Source organism: Zootoca vivipara, chromosome 8, assembly GCF_965207765.1.
Source record: "Zootoca vivipara chromosome 8, rZooViv2.hap1.1, whole genome shotgun sequence".
Classification (NCBI taxonomy): Eukaryota; Metazoa; Chordata; class Lepidosauria; order Squamata; family Lacertidae; genus Zootoca; species Zootoca vivipara.
In genome coordinates, this window is record NC_142591.1 from 52,064,043 (window position 1) to 52,085,964 (window position 21,922).

At 40.1% G+C, this 21,922-nt stretch overlaps 1 protein-coding gene across 4 annotated transcripts in view; it reads right to left on the minus strand.

Annotated features, from left to right (window-relative positions):
• TOX (thymocyte selection associated high mobility group box) overlaps positions 1 to 21,922 on the minus strand; it is a 197,014-nt gene that overhangs the window by 55,733 nt on the left and 119,359 nt on the right. For all 4 annotated transcript variants that reach the window (XM_035125639.3, XM_035125638.3, XM_088675561.1 and 1 more), the window contains one exon: positions 19,318 to 19,560. In XM_035125639.3, coding sequence (XP_034981530.2) covers positions 19,318 to 19,560 — 243 coding nt within the window. The remainder of the gene's footprint in view (positions 1 to 19,317; positions 19,561 to 21,922) is intronic.

Sequence of the window (21,922 nt, forward strand, 5' to 3'; positions counted from 1 at the left end):
GTTTGTTTCTACTTAATCTACATTAATGTAAACAATAAATCTTCACTCATACCAAGATTGTGTGAATCTTCATTTATCTTTTATGACAAGAGAGCAAAAGGGGATACCTTAATGAATGGAAAGCAGCAATGAGGTCATGTTTAAAAGCTATGCAGGTCAAATGTCTGACATTTTGGAACACTGGAAAGCAAGCAACATGGTAATAACTATTTTGGTCTAGTCACTGAGGTTTATTTGTGACATTCCAAAGGGAAGAAGAAGAAGAAGAAGAAGAAGAAGAAGAAGAAGAAGAAGAAGAAGAAGAAGAAGAAGAAGGAGAAGAAGAAGGAGAAGAAGAAGAAGAAGAAGAAGAAGAAGAAGAAGAAGAAGAAGAAGAAGAAGAAGAAGTTGAATAGGTAGTTAACTGTATTCTGAACAGTAGGTAAGGACAACTGAAAGGAACTTTTGACAATCCATTTATTCCAACAGCTACAGAAAACACAGTCCATGGGTAAACTCGCACTAAACATTGGGAAAATACCACAGAAGATTTCATACATTAGAAGTACTTACTTTAATGTCTTTGTTTGAAATTACAAATCTATATGATCAACAGCATTGATAGGAAACAAAATGCTAGGAAACAAAATGCTTTTATTTTGTGTCTGCATTGATTCTTTCTCTCTCTCTCTTTTTCCTGCCCAAATGGAAGACCTCTGTCATCTAACAGTATTGCTCATAGATCAAGAAAGCTGGCCAGAGTCATTAATAACAAAAGTAAACTGATCAGGCAGTCCAACAAGATTTGACAATGGCTTTTTGTCAAAGTAGATACTAATCTGTTGATGCCTGTGAAGTTCATTACAGCAGTAATAAATCAACCACTGGTAGCTTCATAAATGTTCAGACATAATGGGGGAGCCTTGCTGCAGGCGAGAAAGTTAGTTCATTTTTTTCTAGTTTCTAATTGTAGTTGTTTCTTTTAGTCCCAAGCACCTCACTGGAGTGGTGAAATCTGACCAAACCAGAGATGGAAACTGTTCTGTTCTATCAATTTCACACGTAAAGGAAATCTTCTATACATACACTCTAATCAAATCTGCTGAGGGAAGGCCACCTTGCATTTCATAGAATCATAGAGTTGGAAGAGACCACAAGGGCCATCCAGTCCAACCCCCTGCCAAGCAGGAAACACCACCAAAGCATTCCTGACAGATGGCTGTCAAGCCTCCGCTTAAAGACCTCCAAAGAAGGAGACTCCACCACACTCCTTGGCAGCAAATTCCACTGTCAAACAGCTCTTACTGTCAGGAAGTTCTTCCTAATGTTTATGTGGAATCAATTTCTTGTAGCTTGAATTTATTGCTCCACGTCTGCTTCTCTAGAGCAGCAGAAAACAACCTTTCACCCTCTTCCATATCACATCCTTTTATATATTTGAACATGGCTATCATATCACCCCTTAATCTTCTCTTCTCCAGGTTAAACATACCCAGCTCCCTAAGCCGTTCCTCATAAGGCATCATTTCCAGGCCTTTAACCATTTCGGTTGCCCTCCTCTGGACACGTTCCAGCTCGTCAGTATCCTTCTTGAACTGTGGTGCCCAGAACTGGACATAGTACTCCAGGTGAGGTCTGACCAGAGCCAAATACAGTGGTACTATTACTTCCCTTGATCTAGATGCTATACTCCTATGGATGCAGCCCAGAATTGCATTGGCTTTTTTAGCTGCCACATCACACTGTTGACTCATGTCAAGTTTGTGGTCTACCAAGACTCCTAGATCTTTTTCACATGTACTGCTCTCAAGCCAGGTGTCACCCATCCTGTATTTGTGCCTTTCATTATTATTATTTTTGCCCAAGTGTAGTACTTTACATTTCTCCCTGTTAAAATTCATCTTGTTTGCTTTGGCCCAGTTGTCTAATCCAGTGTTTCTCAACCTTTTTTGGGCCACGGCACACTTGTTCCGTGAAAAAAATCACGAGGCACACCACCATTAAAAAAGTTTAAAAAATTAACTCTGTGCCGCCCTATATTATAATTATGACTGTAAGAAACACTTGCCAAATATTGCTTTCCGGCGGGTCAGCGCTGCCGAGTTCTTAAAAGATCCGGGTTTCTGATCCACCCCACCCGACCCCGCCGTCCCATATCTTACCCTGTGCGTGTTCTCGGACTTGTGAGAGGACGATTTGGTCTTCATGCCTCCGTGAATTAGCAACAAACTACCTTTTGAATGATGGAGATTGAATATTTTAAAAGTAGCTACTTGAAGTCCGCTCGATTTTCCAAAAAAGAGACACACGTGTGGCACTATTAGCTGGGGGCTGCCATCTTGGCTAAAGGATTCTGGGATGATCCTGTCACGTGAGGCATGGGGAAAATGGAAATAATGAAAGCTGATTGGTCTGTGGAAACTAGAAGGGGTGAAGAAATAGGACGCCCAGGGAGGTGGAGTTTGCAGCTGCAAAATCGCCCTTCTCGTCGCCGCACGTCACGGCACACCAGCCAGCGTCTCTAGTGTGCCGCGGAACAGCGGTTGAGAAACGCTGGTCTAATCTGTTAAGGTCATTTTGAAGTATGATCCTGTCCTCTGGGGTATTAGCCACCCCTCCCAATTTGGTGTCATCTGCAAACTTGATCAGGATGCCCTCAAGCCTATCATCCAAGTCATTGATAAAGATGTTGAATAAGACTGGGCCCAAGACAGAACCCTGTGGCATCCCACTAGTCACTTCTCTTCAGGATGAAGAGGAGCCATTGATGAGCACCCTTTGGGTTCGGTCGGTCAGCCAGTTACAAATCCATTGAATGGTAGCATTGTTTAGCCCACATTTTACCAGCTTCTTTACAAGAATGTCACGGGGCACCTTGTCAAAGGCCTTGCTGAAATCAAGAAAGGCTATATCCACAGCATTCCCTTCATCTACCAGGCTTGTAATAATTTTTCCCTTCTCCATGCCTCTCTCTTTGCTTCCATTACTCTCTGAATGTTGAAGGTACTGTATTAATGTAAATGGATAGCAGACCATTGCTCCATCTAGCTCAGTACTGTCTACACTGACCCTTGATTGTCAGTAGCTCTTTATGGTTTCAGACAGAGAGCTCCTCCCAGCCCTACCTGGAGATGCTGGGGGTTGAACCTGTGGCCTTCTGCTTACAAGGCAGCTGCTCTACCACTAAGCTACAATCCTCAATAAAGAATGTTACTAGTATACATTCATTTCTAAATATACCCAAGTACAAGGGATTCCATAAGAACATAGGAAACCATCTAGTAACAGGTTAGGCAAATGTCCCTTAACCTTGAGCCCCCAGATGTTGTTAAGACTGCAATTCCCATCAGTCCTGCCTATTGGCTAAGCTGTATGGAGATGGTTGGAGTTGTATCCCAACATCTGGAGAACCAAGATTGAAGAACACTGGGCTAGTTGTTAGAACACCAGTACTATCTGCTCTGACTTGTAATAGCTCTCCAGGATTATTGAACCTGGAGCCTTGTGTGTGCAAATATGTGCCACTGGGTTATGATCCCTCCTCCTAAAGTGGGACTCCTTTGCTGGATGAGAGGGGTGTTTCCCTTGCCATCGGAAGCCTTGCAAGTGGCTCCAGGAGAGGGACATCATGAGAGGGGTATTTCTAGAACTAAGGTGAAAACTGTGAAGTTCCCTTGTTATTTTTGCTATTGGATGCTGCATATTATTTAATTAATCTTGTTATATTTATAGAATTGAAATGTGGGGATTTTGTATATTATTATATTTTTGTTATGCTATGTCATTATTAATTGTTTTAAACTATGTTTCTGTTTTATTAAGAAATTATTTTCATGGTGTTTGTTTGAAATGCATGTTTCTTTGTTATAGGCCACATTGAATAATAATAATAATAATAATAATAATAATAATAATAATAACAACAATAATAATAATTTATTTGTACCCCGCCCATCTGGCTGGGTTTCCCCACCCTCTCTGGGCAGCTTCCAACAAAGATTTAAAATACATTAAAATGTCACACATTAAAAACTTCCCAGATGTCTTCTAAATGTCAGGTAGTTATTTATATCTTTGACATCTGATGGGAGGGCGTTCCACAGGGCGGGTGCCACTACCGAGTAGGCATTCTGCCTGGTTCCCTGTAGCTTTGCTTCTCGCAGTGAGAGAACCGCCAGAAGGCCCTCGGCACTGGACCTCAGTGTCCGGGCAGAACAATGGGGGTGGAGACGCTCCTTCAGGTATACTGGGCCGGGGCCGTTTAGGGCTTTAAAGATCAACACCAACACTTTGAATTGTCCTTGGAAACGTGCTGGGAGCCAATGTAGGTCTTTCAGGATGGTGTTATATGGTCTCGGCGGTCGCTCCCAGTCACCAGTCTAGCTGTCGCATTCTGGATTAGTTGTAGTTTCCGGGTCACCTTCAAAGGTAGCCCCACGTAGAGCACATTGCGGCAGTCCAAGCAAGAGATAACTAGAGCATACACCACTCTGGTGAGACAATCCTCAGGCAGGTAGGGTCTCAGCCTGCATACCAGATGGAGCTGATAAACAGCTGCCCTGGATACAGAATTAACCTGTGCCTCCATGGACAGCTGTGAGTCCAAAATGACTCCAAGGCTGCGCACCTGGTCCTTCAGGAGCACAGTTACCCCATTCAGGACCAGGGAGTCCTCCACACCAGCCCACCCCCTCTCACCCAAGAACAGTATTTTTGTCTTGTCAGGATTCAAGCTCAACATGATTTTGTTGTGTATAGGAGGTATACACATAAAATGAATGAATGATGAATGGATGAACAGTATCTGCGTTATTATCTATGGGAGACTTAGAACATGAAAGAGGACCATGCTTTCTGCTTTAAGTGCTATACATTTACCTGGGAATAAAGGTAACTGGTTTCAGTGAAATTTACTTCTCTCAAAGTGTGGTTTGGTTCCGAGGCTAGAATTCAGTCCTGCATCCAATTATGAATTTTTCAGTCTTAAAGGGTGAAAAACAGCAGGGTCTCTGCCCTTGAATACTTTGTTTCTTTTCCTGGTGATGTAGTTATGCCAACCAGATGCTGCAAGGTATGCTCCCTTAAGTTCCTGCTACATAATGAGCATTTCTCCCAACATTATTTATAAAGTTTATTTCCTGACCTGCCTTATTTGGCACACAACTCCCATGTCTTTGCAATACAACTGAATAGTGTAGATTCTATTGCAACTCCTTTAGTTACAGTGCATGGTAATTAACAGCACAAGAGACAAATAAAGATTTGGTTCCACAGCATGCTGCATACTGTCATGTTGTTACTATATTATCTGTTTTGGCAGACCCATTGTTTAAATTTGGCTGTGGGTAGTGTTTATGTATCTTTGATTCCATCTATTAGGATGAATGTTTGAAAAATACTTACAGCCACATTTAGCTATTTCTTTACACATTTTTATCTACCATATGTCTCATTCTGACTGTACACTCCAGAATGGTATTTCTAGCCAATTTTTTAAAAGACTTGGCTTTGATAAATAGAATAAATGAAACAAAAGGCATAAAACGTTTTGCTGAAATCAAAGCATTGAAACAGCTTGGTCAGTTGGTTTGTGAACAGCAACAATAAATAACCATGTGGGGGGGAAAAATCCCAGCGATTTCTGATGTTGTATTCATGGTTTCTAAGTCATGTAGAAGTCAAAGCAACCCAAAGAGCCCCTAGACCCATATCTATGAATCAAAACCGTATGCAACCAGGAAGAGCTTTAAAAGGTACTCTTCAGAAGAACATACCCATCATATTATATATATGCATTGTCAAATGGCAAAGTACTGGAAAACAAGCCACATCATTTTAAATGAGATGTTCTAATTTAAACTTAGTTTTTGCTATGCAGGTTTTCCCATACAAAGTCTTATGCCTTTCCAAAAAAGATTCAAGAATGCAATGAAACACAACAAGTAATAAATAATGTTATGGTTAGCAAAGCATTGGAATCTTCAGAAAAAATGTTATGAACATCTGTCTTCTGTAAGGGGAAAAACAATGAAACAGCAAATTAGTGTGAAATGAATTCATCTAGAAGCAGTATTATTAATAAACTAGAGCTGACAGAATAATCTTCTTGTAACACCTTAAATACTAATAACATAATAAATTATCTGTTTAAATGGAATATTTTGTTTGCAATCAGTATCAATCTGTTGCATTGATCCACAAAGTTAATAAAAGGTTCAGTACTAAATTACAACACCTCAGCATGTAACCTAATGAAGAACTGTTTCAAAATGGTTTAAAATAAACCACACACACTTTACCTGTCCTTTATAATGTGACATACCGGTAAGACTAAACAATTTCCACTATTAAAGACTGCAATCCTATTCCTTTTCCCTTCCAGCTGAATTCAGTGGGACTTAATTCTGAATGAATATGCATAGGAAAGCACAGTAAAGAACTTAAAAAAATTAGAAACAGGATCTGCCAGCAATTAAAGTGTGTTACAGTTATCTGTTAAAAGTAAAAGTTTATTGAATATTGTTAACCAAACTGTCCAGTAAGACAATCCAAGCCCCCTCCAGACAACAATAGGATGTGACAGACTGGTGGAGCCACCACCTCATTCACAGCCCCATTGCTCATGTCAGCCAGGTTGGAAGCTTGGGAAAGGCAAACCACTGTGTCTGCCTGGAGGTGGTGCAGTGATTTGGGATCCGGCCTACTTGCCCCTGATGGTCAGGGGTCCCTTTACCTTTACCTTATGCCACTTGCTAAGAGCTGCTAGACCCCTGACCGTTAGGTCCAGTCGTGGATGACCCTGGGGTTGCAGCGCTCATCTTGCATTACTGGCCGAGGAAGCCGGTGTACAGCTTCCAGGTCATGTGGCCAGCATGACTAATCTGCTTCTGGCAAACCAGAGCAGCGTACAGAAACACCGTTTACCTTCCCGCCAGAGTGGTACCTATTTATCTACTTGCACTTTGACATGCTTTCGAACTGCTAGGTTGGCAGGAGCAGGGACCAAGCAACGGGAGCTCACCCTATCGCGGGGATTCGAACCGCCGACCTTCTGATCGGCAAGCCCTAGGCTCTGTACAGTCCCAACCAGGGACCACAGGAAGAATACTTCTTCCCTATTCTAGGCCAACACTGCCCACTTGCCACACACAGGATGGCTCTATGGCTATTACAGAGAAAGTTTCTGTTTGTGCCATGACTGCTACAGATGTTAGATAAACCAGATACAGGAAGGGAAAACAATACAATTTAGAGATTATCCTTACATACTATAGGCGTAGCCAATGATGTTGAACTACAACTCCCTCATCCCTGCCTACTGGCCACTGGGGATTGGGAATTGTACTGCAACATCCAACAACATATGGGGGGCACTAGATTGGCTACTTGTATCCTAATAAAATGCTTAAAATAAAGCTGTTATCTTTTATATGCTATGATTTACTAGCAATAGCTAAAACAAAGCCTACCTTCCAGATGTCATATCCTCTCTCTCTTTCTCTCTAACACACATTTATCCAATGCTTATGGAAATTTAAGATAAAAATAAGCATTAAAGTAAACTGTAGACATGAATAATAGTTACAGCTGTTTCTGTATTTCAGGCTGAGAATGATGTACCGTGTAACGAAGCAAAATCTGATTTTTCTCATGTCAAACCTACAACAGAACTGTTTGCCTTATTCACCATATATTGTCTACTATGTCAAACTTTGTCCCTCAAAGAAAAATCTAAAAGTTTACTTCTGTTGCTACTTAATGTCACTCTTAATTAGAAATAAGTAATTGCACGCCCGATATAAGATTTTATTTCTTACTTCAAAGAAGCTACCTAGAATTGTGTGGTGTCTTTACTTTGAAGAAAATGTCTTTTATCACTTATTTTAGTACAACACATTAAAATCAAATATCTCCTGTAGCAAAATGATTCAAGTCTCTGGAACTCAAATAATTTTCTAATAAAAAATGCATGAGACAAATAAATGCACTTTATGTTCCACAAGAAAAGGCAGTTTCAACAGGCTAATGCTCAGAGAAAATTCATTTTATCAACCAGCCATTTCATTCTGTGGTGCTGTTACAAGCTCTTTCCTGTTGCTAGGCAACCATAATTCATAGTACCTTTTAATGGATACTCTGCTTCTGCTGAGAACATTAAGGTGAAGAGAATAAATGCCTTGGGTGAATCTTGAAATCTTTCATTATGCATGTCATTCTATTTTTGTAATGCTATAATGCTGAAATGTTTCTGTGGCAGGCAACTGAGTTGTGGTAATTGCATATTCCACTCATATATGTTTTGTAAGCAGAGCAGCACGTACTTGTCTAAAATGAGGTATTTCAAATATGATTGAAATAGGACTTTTCTACTACTAAGGGTAGTAAATAAGCCCCCACAAAAGGGGAGGGGAGAGTATGTCTAGAGTAAGTCTTCAAATTTCCAGTAAGGATCATATAACATAAACTGAAAATAATCAGAAGTTGAGGATTTATTACAAGGATGCAAGAAAGTATGAAATGTAACATGGAAACACAAAACTATTCTACTTGGCTGTTTGGTCATTTCTCTTCCTGTGTCTCTTTCCTGGCTAGATTTAGTAATGCTCAGACTAATAAATGGTACAGTAAGATCAGCCATATCATTGCCTATTTGGACCGGTGTAAATCTGTCAAATTCAAAGCCAGGATCCAAAGATCTGTTTATCTAGTTCACAGCACATTGATGCATGCTAAACAGCTTGTGATATGGCAACAAGGAGGGGGTAGCTGTTGTTTAAAGAAAAAGGTGAAGCCAAGAATCCTAGTGACTAAACTCAAGGCCTTTCATAAGCCTAAAGTAGCTTTATGTTGTTGGTTAGACGTGTCTGACTTTTCGTGACCCCATGGACCAGAGCATGCCAGGGCTGGCACTCCTGTCTTCCACTGCCTCCCACAGTTTGGTCAAACTCATGTTGGTAGCTTCGAGAACATTGTCCAACCATCCTGTCCTCTCTTGTCCCCTTCTCCTTGTGCCCTCCATCTTTCCCAACATCAGGGTCTTTTCCAGGGAGTCTTCTCTTCTCATGAGGTGGCCAAAGTATTGGAGCCTCAGCTTCAGGATCTGTCCTTCCAGTGAGCACTCAGGGCTGATTTCCTTCAGAATAGTTAAGTTTGATCTTCTTGCCGTCCATTGGACTCTCAAGAGTCTCCTCCAGCACCATAATTCAAAAGCATCAATTCTTTGGCGATCGGCCTTCTTTATGGTCCAGTTCTCACTTCCATACATCACTACTGGGAAAACCATAGCTTTAACCTTCCGGACCTGTTGGCAAGGTGATATCTCTGCTTTTTAACATGCTGTCTAGGTTTGACATCACTTTTCTCCCAAGAAGCAGGCGTATTTTAATTTCATGACTGTTGTCACCATCTGCAGTGATCATGGAGCCCAAGAAAGTAAAATATCTCACTGCCTCCATTTCTTCCCCTTCTATTTGCCAGGAGGTGATGGGACCAGTGGCCTTTATGTATCACTGCCTTGTCGTGGTGAAGAGGCTTGAATAATTCAGAGAAGCTATGAGCTATGCTGTGCAGGGCCACTAGGGTGATGACTTTTTCAAAAAATTTTCTCAAAAATTATTTCCTGTAGCACAAATGGATGAACTTTTGCCTATTAATGACTAAAATGAAGTATATTCCATTGAAATATTAAAAAAAAGGTTACGCACAAACCGTTTTTAATTTTTTTGTATGTATGCCGTTTTACCATTTCATAAAATTGTATTAACAATTCTATATATATTTCGTATCAAATTTGGACACAACACCACATTCCACAATGGGCAGTGTTCTTAGCAACATAGGGTATATAAATGTCACACCTGTGCAAGGTAAAAGCCCCTTTTTGGGACCTCAAAACTCAGCCAGCAGACCCTGCCGGACATACTGGGAAAAGAACCAGAGGAGAGGTAGCAAAACATCATCCTCTAGCGGCGTCTATACTGTTACCGCAGCTAAAAAAAAGCTTCCTTGTGTGTTTGATAACCCTATATAACGTTGTATACATATGACTCCAAAGCTTGGGTTCAATTTTATATCTGCTTACAGTGACTTCAAAAGTGGTCAAAAAACTGATAAATAAAAATTTTAAAATCATTTTGTGCGTGAGGTTTTTTTTAATCAAATCTTTTTGAAAGTAAGATTTTATCTAATCTTTAATGAAAGCTCATCAAATTATTATACAGGGAAATGAGGTTGTAAAAAAGTCATCACCCTAAGGGCCACCCAAGATGGACAGGTCATAGTAGAGAGTTTTGACTAAACATGATCCACCTGGGCAGTGGATAATGACTGAAATTGAATAGGGAAAATATTTCCAGCTCACATACATGGAGCTGCCTCATACCAAATTGCTGGTTTATCACAGCTTGGTACACAGACTGTCAATGGCTTTTGAGTCCTTCCCACTTAAACATGGAGATGTCAGGGACTGAACCTGGGGCCTTCTCTATCATTGAGTCATAAAATCATGACATTGTAGAATTGAAAGTTACCCCAAGGGTCATCTAGTCCAACCTCCTGAAATGCAGGAATCTCAGCTAATGCAAAGTCCTTTTCCTTACTCCTCAATGCTCCAATCTGTGGGTCTTGGGTTAATAGAACCAACAGGAACAGGTAGTCCAAGCAAAGTCAATAAGCTGTTGGGAGTTGTCAGGGTTGCAAGCTGGAAGTCTTTGGTTGTGTTTATGTTTGGTTGCCCATATCAAAACTGCTGCCTGCCACATCTCCTTGTCTGTATAGTAGTCTAAGGGAGCCAGCACTGCATCTGCAGCCCTGCCATTCACAGGTGGATGGCAGGACAATCAGGCCTGATGTTATTGTGCAGCGACAGTGGGACCAGCTTTGGATCCAGTGGATCCTGCACTGGCTGTCATAACACTCTGTTACAAGACTTTCTACTTGCACCTGCCAGTGTGGAACTGGTCAGTGGGTCTGCCATCCATTTGCCAGGAAGTCAGCTTAGCCAGGAGAGTTGGGCAGAAGTACTCCTCTGCCTAATCCACCCCCTGGACTTGTTGGGATGGTGGTGGTTGGATCACCATGTGGTGAAGCTCTACACAACTAGGCTGGCGATTGGACACTCATTGACAAGAGGACTGTAAAGATATTTCTGTTTGTGCTGGGACCTTTTTGGAGCAACAGTGTCTTCCCCTCTATGACATGTTTCCATGCATTCTTTAGCTCTGACTATTGGCTTGTTCCCTTTCCTCTGGAATCCCTGGTGCAACTCCTGCTCCTGGTTTGTGGCTCCTGGCTGAACTTCGATTGTTGTGTATGGCTCAGCTATGGCATAAACACATGCAACATGAGCCATAGTCTCCCTGGTAACCTGTGATTCAATGGAACTGCCAACACTTCATTTCAGATCTCCTTTCACCAAGGAGTAGTAACTAGTTACCCTTTCACGAGCTATTTTATGCCTCAACATTGCAGGTCCTGTTACATGACCCATGGTGAATGCAAAGCCAGAGAAAGCAGGGCACATAAATTAAATACCTGCCTTCATTTTAATTCTTTTTATATATGCTAAAAGCAAACAACAGGTGGCTCATCTTGCCAAACATTATGGCTGCACCATAGATCATTTAAATATGCCTCAAAATCATGAATCTTGCAGAATGGGGTGGCTTGACATGTTGTTTTCAGTCTCAACTCTCCATATGTACATTGTGGGTGCTTGCTTGATGAGAATGCTTGTTTGAAGTGGATGAAATAAAATAACTGACTAGGATCCAAAGAACTGAACAACTACCTCTATATGTTGAAGAATGAACTACAGGCAACTCCCCATTACACTGCATATATTTCAAGCACCATTGAAAATGTCTGCAAACACTCCATTCCGCCCCCGCCACTCCCTACCCTTGCCCTACTCCACCCCTTTTCCAGATATTTTTGTGATATTTTTGGGTCACGTCTGGGTTTGGTGTGATGCACATATGCACCGTCATGCACATATTGAAGACACATAAATAGGGGGTTGCCTGTATTCTCTACATGGTTTTAATTGATTTTTATTATTATTATTGTAACTGATCCCGGGACTTCACAGTGAAGGACAGGTAAGAATACTGACAATCCAGCATCCTGTTCTCATTGTGGCCAACCAGCTGCCTATGGCAGGCATGTCCAAAGTCCATTTCGGGGGGGGGGCCTAATCCGGCCCACCGATTGATTTAATCCGGCCCCCATGGCAGTATATGTCTTTGGACAAAATCCTTTAAAAAAGCTCACGCCCTCATGCATGTTCACTTCATCAAATCTGGCCCTCTTTGAAAAAAGTTTGGGCACCCCTGGCCTATGGGAAGCCTACTAGCAGGACATTTGTGCAGCGGCAATCTCCCTACTTTGCTCCTCAGCAACTAATATTCAAAGGCACAGTGCTTAGTGCTGGTCTTTCATAGGTAGCAGTTCCCCATCTGATGTGTGCAGAGGGCGGGGGGAAAGGAGGGACAAAGAAGCTGAAGCTGGCGAAAAGACTAAGCCAGTTAAGGATGCAGACCGATGAATAAAGCATGTGTGGCTAAAACATGTGTGAATTCTATATTCCCCCCACCCCCCGCTTTGGATGTATCCGCTCAGAATTAAGATTGAAATGCCATTCCAGTTGGCTTCTACATGTGGAATCATGGGGTACCATCTTATCCTTCATCCCAGGCAGCAAAATGTATTATACTGGGCCTGCTCTCTCTTCTTCACACATATACTATTCTTAAGAAATGTATGTCTGTGGCAATCCAGAAATGAGATGTCTATATCAGTACTTTGGATCAAATACTCCACTGTATAGTCTCTATAACACAAACCCACAGAAAAAAATAGATTTGTATTTATTCAGAAGGCAGGATATAGAGCTACAGCTCAATCAGTTCTTTTCTATAAAGAACATTAGTAAAGAACAGGAATATAAGTAAAAAGGGGAACCCTGCAAGAGACATTGCCTTAACATTTCTGAAATGTGAGCTCTCTCGCTGTGTGTGTGTGTGTGCGTGTTCTCCACAGTACTCTTCACTGAGTGATATTAAATTATTTCCTAAGTTGAGCCCTAACTGCTATTTTTCCTTTAAAGGAATCCTATTACTCTTGAGTGAAACAGATTTAATAGCAAATTGGATAGAACCTACTATTTGCAAAATAAATCCAGAACATTAATTCTACATCAAGAGAATTCAACATTTCATTTCGTTTGTTTTGCATGTTCCACTGTAAGGGTCAAAAGGATCTAATGTAGACATGCTGTATTTTCAAGTGCATTGTGAGGCAGGGAGAGAGGGAGAGGCAGGATGCTCAATATCATTTATCAAAGAATGAAAAGAGCAGCAAACAGAGACCTATCCAGTGGAAGGTCACAGCCAATAACATTTCTGCAAATAGAAAGGGGCTGCAGAAGCATCAAATGCAAATTACTGTTTGCTGGAGAATTTTAATGGAGTTCTACGTCACATTATAAAATGTTTAATTGTAACCCCCTTTTTAATAACACCATCTGATTAAATGAAAAGATGCCCTGCTGATGGCAATTACAATCTGTCAAATAGCATATTTATTTACAGTTTAGTTTCTAAAGCTGCAAGATAAAAAGGGAACTCTCTTCAGCTTGTCAACGAACTATAATTATTGTGTATCCTTCTGTCAGTTTGCTACATAAAACTTTTGGTCCTAAAATGGATCTAATTATATCTACAGCAACAATTTTATAAATGTTTGGTTTCTCTTTTCCTTCAACCTCTATGGAATCTCTGTTAAGAGGGGAACAAAGCACCATATTGCATCAACATCAGGCATTTCTTAGATTATTTCATGATATTTCACTGCAAGCTTTGGGGGAGACAATCGGATGGGTGCTTTTTTCAGTTTTCAAAAACTGAAGATATTTTGCATCTACATATTCTTCCTAATATTGCTGCTTGAATGAAGTCAATATTATCTAGGCAGTATCATCCCATTTTACCCAGTTGTGCTCCTCCATTACTGAATGAGAAACTGTGAGTGTGTATATACCTGCACATGCATGTATTTTTGAGAAGGCAACTTTGTTTGTTACTTTTTGGTGGGTTTAATATAAGTGTGTGTGTGTGTGTGTGTGTGTGTGTGGACTTTCTATGGACTCTCATATAGTGCTATCTCAGCATAGAGAAATGCCGTAGCTTCCGAATCAAGCCATCTGGGGTAGACAGTTAAGCTGGGAATGTGCATTATATATAGAAAGTGCCTTTTGTATCATTTGGTGGTTTTGGTAGTATTTTTAGGGTGCAATCCTATACACCCTTATCTCTAAACACACTTACCTGGAGATATATTCCACTGAAATCAGTTGAGCTTCCTTCAGAATAGATATGTATAGGGTTGTGCCATTGGGCAGAAATTAAGTCTAAGTATGGTCAATTGAATTCTCTTTCACATATTATTTACATTATACTTGTGTAACTATTTTTTTGCTCCCTCTATCTACGGTGCACCCACTCTGTTAGAGTTTAGACTATAAGCTTTCAGTGTACAACTGAGTAATGTTCTAATTCTGGAAGAATGCAGATTGTCAGTGGGTCACAGCAAGATCTTCATGTGGGAAATTGCAGTCAAACATAACTATGTATGAGTACTAGTTAGTGTATGATGGGGTTAAGACAAAAAAACTGGATTCCTAGGCTCGACTAGGTCACCCCCCCTCTTCTCTGATGAGGCAGGAGGTGAAGCCTTCTCTTTCTGTTCCTTCTCTCTCTCCACCATGTCAATGATCAAGGAAGACGTGTCTAAGCAAGATCCAAGCTTAGATCACTTGTTTGAAACTATCTTTATTTTCTACCCAGGCGTATTCTGCCTGTGTTCTCCTTGCTGCTGCTTGGATAAATGCATGAATCTGACCTTTCGAACATTTTGTAAGTAAAGCTTTTAAAACTTACTTTACATTGTGTGGTCCTGTTGATGCTAAGAGGGGTAGAAAGAGGGGGTGGGTGCTGTTTGCAAGCAGACTAAATGAGATAAAAGTGTCTAACAAACTGTATTCCTAACGTTATACTGCTGCTTGACTTTTATGAGTTTAAGCTCTGCTACTGGGTGCTCTCCCCTGCTGTAGAGTGAGTTTAGCTCTGTGTTTTGAATCCAGGCACCCAGCTGATTATTTTGTTATTTACTCCCCACATTTGGGTCACAGGGATGCTGTTTTCTATCACACTGCAAGCCCTGGTTTTCAGCATGACATAGCAATCAAATGTAATCAGCCAATCAGCCAACACCAGGTGAAGGTATAAAGCACTCAGAGTTCAGCTCACACTTATGGGACACAGAGATGAAGTGGTGGAAGATGAGAGAGAAAGAGAAAGAGAGAGAGAGAGAGAGAGAGAGAGAGAGAGAGAGAGAGAGAGAGAGAGATGGTCAGAAGTTTCTGATGTGTTAAAGGGAAAGTGGTACCGAGAAGGGAGAAAGTCAGAAATCCTTCTGAGTACATGCAAGCCGAGATCCACAAGTAACTTGAGCTTAGCTCAAACTATAACAAAATGCTGCTGTTGTTACACACAGCAGGCATTTCTTACATAAGGTTCACTACCACCAGTTACAAAAAATAAAGAATTTTATGTTACATGAGACAGAAAAATAAAGTAGAGGTGTTCCATTTCCTCCAGTGTTTTGTAAGATGCTTTCTTTAGTCCCCTCATGAAAATAAAAAATAGGCATCAGCTATTGGTGCAGAAATGTTATATAACTGTTTGCAGCCTTTATTGCAGCCAATATGATGGAACACTAATGCTGTGATATTGAGTTTCTGTATGAAGAAACTGAATCCCTATGATATTTATTTTATTTTAAATAAATGATTTCATTATTCTGAATCTGGTAACTTTATCTGATCTTTGGTGCTTTTAAAAAAATCAAATAACATTCTGACATACTGAAAAATTTATATAAAATAAAATAATGCAAACATTTAAGAATATTTCAGAAATGGAAACAACAATGGTCCTCTTTGAAAGTGGTATTATTCAATATGTCATTCTTTCCTGTAAGCAGCAAATTGGAAATGCTACAGTGAAAGCATCTGAATGTATTGATATGCTGCTTTGCTACAAACTTATAGAAACATTTCTACTTTAGTTTCATGTGTCCTCTGTTCTACCTATTGATGTAATCATTGTCAAAACACTTGTTCAGTAGCCTTTAGAATGCAAAGGGAGCTTTGAATATATGCTAAGCTAGATAATAAACCCGCATTATCCCAGCTTTTGTTGCTAGTACAAAAAAGAGCATTTCAGAAATAAATCCATCACTTTTACTGCCTTTTACTGTCTTTTTTCACTTTAAACATCACAATTTAAAAATTTAAACCACTCAGATAAAGTGAAATCCATCTTATCTTCTCCTTCTTTAGTTTCCAAAATATGTCATAATGTTGAAAGAATATGTGCTCTATTTTAACTGCCATGCAGATAATAGACCTTTAAAAGAACGTAGATGTTCTTTGGTACAAAAAAAAAAAAGAATCTTCGTTCCTTACTTTACAATAAAAACCCCCAAAACCAACCTTTTCCAAAACAACCATTGTCTGTGAATGAGGTCTTATCTCAATACAATCTAGTAAGTGCTACGGTATATTGAATTGCTTTGGACTGATGAGCTCCCAAGAACGAGCTCAGACTGCTAAAGAAAAAGGAAAGGTGTGATGGATGATGGATTCGGGACTTAGGCAGGGAAAATGAGGTTTAGTTTTAGGCAGGATAAAAGAATTTTAAGATATAGAAGGAGCACTTGCTGAAGAGGTCAGCTAGGTCATTGGGGACTGTGAAGAAAAAGTGGGAAAGAAAAAAGTTCCACTGCAAGTTTGGCCAGGATACAAGAAAAAGAGTAGTGACAGAATTGGGGCTATAATAGCTATTATGACTCAGTAGTTGGCAGCTAATTGCCTACTTCATCTTTGGATCCCTACCCCACATAATCAATCACATGATGTGGGGCACACAGACCACTTGAATGGCAATACCCATCAACTTGGGGTGTGTGTGCTCAGTTATTTTATGGGGGGAGGGACAAAGGAACCTTGGCCCCTAGGAGTTGGTTCCATACAGTTTTGTGTGTTATAATTGGAAAGAAAGTTGCTTGTGTGAATCACGGATGATTCTGCCTGTACCCTTTCCTGTAATATCTGTCACTAGTTCCAGGGGGCTAGCCCCCTATCAATTGCTCCACTGCTTGATTCCTGCCTGGATGACATTCTTGACGACGTCCACTGGCCGAGACTGAGGTTTTAGCCTTCTGAGAAGTGTTAAGGCGGGGCTCTGATGAACTCAGAGAAAGAATGAATTAAACAAAGATTTCGCTGTGCTACATTTTATTTATTGTACACCGCCTAGAGAATGCTTTGATATGGATTTTTCCAAAGGGAAATTATCCAAAGGGAATGGAAATTATTAGAGGAATATTTAAGGAAAGAGGGATTAAATTCGGAATTGGTGGTATGCTTAAACTAAGATCCGTACAAAGAGATAATATATGTTAGGTTAAAGTAAGAAAGACTATCCGGAATTGGGAACGTAACAAGTAAGAGTATATTGTAAAATAACAGTGGACAGACAATCGGAAGCATTTTTTATATTCTCTATACTTTTATTTTTATTTTTATTTTTATCTGTGTTTCTATTTGTATCTTTAATTTTTCATTGTTTTTTTCGGTATGCATTTATATTTTATACTGTACGTGTGGAAGTATTAGTTTTGTATGCATGATTAGTATAAGATATGATTTATGTAAATTTGTGAATGAGGGATTTTCGAATCCTTTTCCCCCCCTTTTTTCTTTCTTTTTTCTTTTTCTTATTTGAGGACTTTTTGTTGGTTCTTATTTTTGTATTTGTTTCTTTCTGGTTTTGTTATTATGTAATCTTAATTTTTTTGAAATAAAAGTATTTTTAAACAAAAAAAGAGAGAATGCTTTGATATGAATGATTTTATACATTTCCTAAAATAAAACAAATAAATAAAAACCCTGTGATTAAATAACAATGATCACACATAATTCAAGGGAAAACAAACTATTTGAGTCTTATTAAATCATTTTTCTCCCCTTATGTTTTGAGTTTCTATTTGCCTGCCTTACTTTAAGATCTCAAAAGAAGGTTGGCTATTTGCATCCCTTGGCCTCCCTTTCCTTTCCCTTGCTCCAGTTGCTCAGTGCAATGATCTATAAGCTCTCAAAGTTCTATTGTTCCCATTTCTTTGCAAGAATCAGATATGAAGCTTCAATACTTAAGGGAACACTCAGCTTCCAAACTCTAACTTCAATACAGAAGGGGTCACGTCCACGAAGCACTGCTGGAGCACTTTGTTGAAGTGCCAGATGTTTGCCCTTACCTTCTCCGGGTACTTTTACTATTTTTTATTGTTAAGACCCTCCATATCATTCAGATCACTTTCCTTTATGTAAAGCTGGGATAGCTTATTTTATATGTAAGTTGAAACTGAAGCAAATTTGAAGTAGTTCCCAAAATTACTAAAAATAACCTTTCACCCAGTAAAATAGAAGGACTATGGTCAAGCTCTGACCTCAAAAGAGAATTGAAAATCCAGTGGACTGTCTAGTCTCAACTATTTTCCAACACTGGAATGAACAACATGTGTGATAATAAGAAGCAAGAAAAAGCAGGGCCAGCTGTGGATTTCTTGCCACAGGTACAAATGTGATCTATGGTTTTCTACTGTGGATAACTACTTTGGACCATATCCAGTCAAACTGAAAGAACTCTACTTGTGTCTCAATGTAGGTTTAAATCTAAGCAGGTGATGTAACCAAAAAATTTACCAGCCTGGTTTGGAAACTATAAATATTTCCAGCTCACAATGCTTAGCTTAATTATGAATCAAATACATTTACCTTCTAAGTTTCCACTATGAAGCCTAAACCAGGGTTTTCCCTTCCTCTCTCCCTTGTGTTACAGGTACCAGGAAGCCTAAGGAATAGCTCTCTACCATATATCCAGTACATTTGAGGGAAGGAGTGGGATGCCTGATATCTGGGCCCCATTCTTCTCATCAGGAGAGCAACACATGCTAAATGTTTCTGGACTCAGGAAGAGAAACAAATATTTTCTGATTCTTGGCGGGGGGTGGGGGCAGTTTTGTTTGCCGAGTCCAATTGTTAATTGTATCAAGAAGAGTTCACCAGCCACTATCTCAAACCACTGCATATCAGACATAATCTATTAAGAAAGCTACATATGCAAACCACAAAGCAGTACTAGATGCGTAAATTCAATTACAGAAGGATATAAGGGCACTTGAAACATGCTTTGAAAAATATGTAGATAAAAGTCTTACCACCGACAGTGAGTTTGAAAGGAGTGTTCCATCTTGGCCAAGCATATTGGAGACTGTGATTTCAGGTAGGTCCATGTTTTGTGGATGGAATGGAAGCAGGCCATTATGGTTGATAGGGTGACACAGTGAAGGATAACCAGATTCTGTGTCATTCAAATGTACCAGTGAATGGTCAGGTAATGAAGGTGGAGTGATGGGAGGTATGTTAAAATCTTCACTTTCTAGACTCGGGCCAGGAAAAGACTGTGGAAAGATGAAAAAGCAGAGTTTCAGTTAAAATGTCATGAACCCTAAGCCTTAAGATAGGGTAGGATAAAAGGCAGCAGATAAATAAGAACACCGCAAACCTTAAACAAAATGACCAGATTCCCTTTTCAAATCCCATAGAGTATTAAGCAGTCATTTCTGCATTGGAAAAGAGACCATTTTAAACACCCTTACACTGTAATAAAGCAATTGCACTACTGTGTGTAGAATAAAAATTGCCTCAAAGGCATAAAACCTTTGATATTTTCACAGCTTCTATTAGATAGAAACCCCCCTCCCAAGCAGCTGAATTCAAGAGCCCCATTACAATTTTCTCAGAGTCTTGATTGGGTTGAATACCCTTTTCATGGGAACTTTGGAAGTGGAATGCAATTTATGAAATTAACATTGGATCAAAAAGACCTCATAAGATTCTCTGCCACTCAAGAACAAAAATAATAGAAGTGGGGGGAGGAAGAAATGTTGTGCTTCAATGTTGCTCTGAGGTGTACAGGAGAAGAATACATTATTCAGCTGTACTAGAAGAACCAAATTAACCTAGAAACAGAATGTAAGTCTGTTTACGATACAGTTATATGGGTATCTACAAGTGGATTCAGCTCTATGCACATTTGCAGGTTCAAATGTTAACCTTACACACATACTGTATACACCAATCAAGACTGTTAGTGATATCAACTTGGTCACCCAGGACCTACAATCTGTGAACCGTCCTGAGATATTATGATGAAGGGTGCATATAAATCAATCAATCAAACAAATAAACAGTTTTGGGAGAGAATGTGAATGGTGTTGACAGTATCACCCACTGTCCACCCAACAAATTAATGGTACTGACAACTCCTACCCATAGCTGCCAAGTATTCCCTTTTCTCGCGAGGAAGCCTATTCAGCATAAGGGAAAATCCCTTTAAAAAAGGGATAACTTGGCAGCTATGCTCCTACCATCTGTTTGCAGCAGTAGCTCTCATGACTTTCAGTCCAACAACAGGAGTTGGATGCAGCCTGGATCCATGTACATAGTACTGCTTCCAGGCCTGCACTATCCAGCTGGATCAAGTTGTATATTTGTAACCACATTCCAAATTACAATTATTATTATTTTTACATACAAATTAATGTAAAGTCATCCACCTAAATGATAATTTGATTGCTTAAGGTCCCCGTCCCCCCTTCCTGCTGGCTGGTGGTGTTAATTAGGCAGATGGTAAATATCCAACAGAAGCAGAGTAATAATTTTCTAAATAACAGTGAACCAAGTGAATTATGCTGGATGTCAGCAAGACAAAAGAAAACTTGTTTCTTTTCTTCTTCAAACGTTCAGAATTATGCTGTGTTTGTTTTCATCAGCACAAAGTCCTGTAAGTGTATTCTTATAATTGGACTACCGTATTTTGTGAAAGGGGCTTGGGCATGAGAAAGAGAGAGAGTTGGGTAATACAGTAGCCTTTAAAACTGTTGTAGCAGCATTAGAACACCTGAAATTATTCTGCCTTCAGGTGCATGTTTACTGAAGCACTGTTTAAAGCAAGCTTCCCCAACCTAGGCCCTCCAGATGTTTTTGGACTGCAACTCCCATGATCCCTAGCTAGCAGGACCAGTGGTCAGGGATGATGGGAATTGTAGTCTCAAAACATCTGGAGGGTCAAGGTTGAGGAAGCCTGGTTTAAAGCCACAGCAACGTGGCTTATAATGCTCAAGTATTCCTGAATGACTTGAAGAACATACACAGGTATAATTTGCTTTCTCCCGAATTCTATCTCCTTTCAAACTCTTGCTTCCACTCTGCCTACTTTGCTTCCATTCTGGCCATATTGTGGCCAAGGGGAAACTGCAATGGGCAATGCACTCGGATACCCCACAAAGGGTTGTTGTTATAATTGCTCTCCTTTACTTGCTTAGCCAGAAATATGACTTAGATCAGGGGTTAGAAAACTTTTTCAGCAGGGGCCTGGTCCACTGTCCCTCAGACCTTGTGGAGGGCCGGACTATATTTTGAAAAGAAAAGAAAAGAAAAGAAAATGAATGAATGAATTCTTATGCCCCACAAATAACCCAGAGATGCATTTTAAGTGTTGTTGTTGTTGTTTAGTCGTTTAGTCGTGTCCGACTCTTCGTGACCCCATGGACCATAGCACGCCAGGCACTCCTGTCTTGCACTGCCTCCCGTAGTTTGGTCAAACTCATGTTCGTAGCTTCGAGAACACTGTCCAACCATCTTGTCCTCTGTCGTCCCCTTCTCCTTGTGCCCTCCATCTTTCCCAACATCAGGGTCTTTTCCAAGGATTCTTCTCTTCTCATGAGGTGGCCAAAGTATTGGAGCCTCAGCTTCACGATC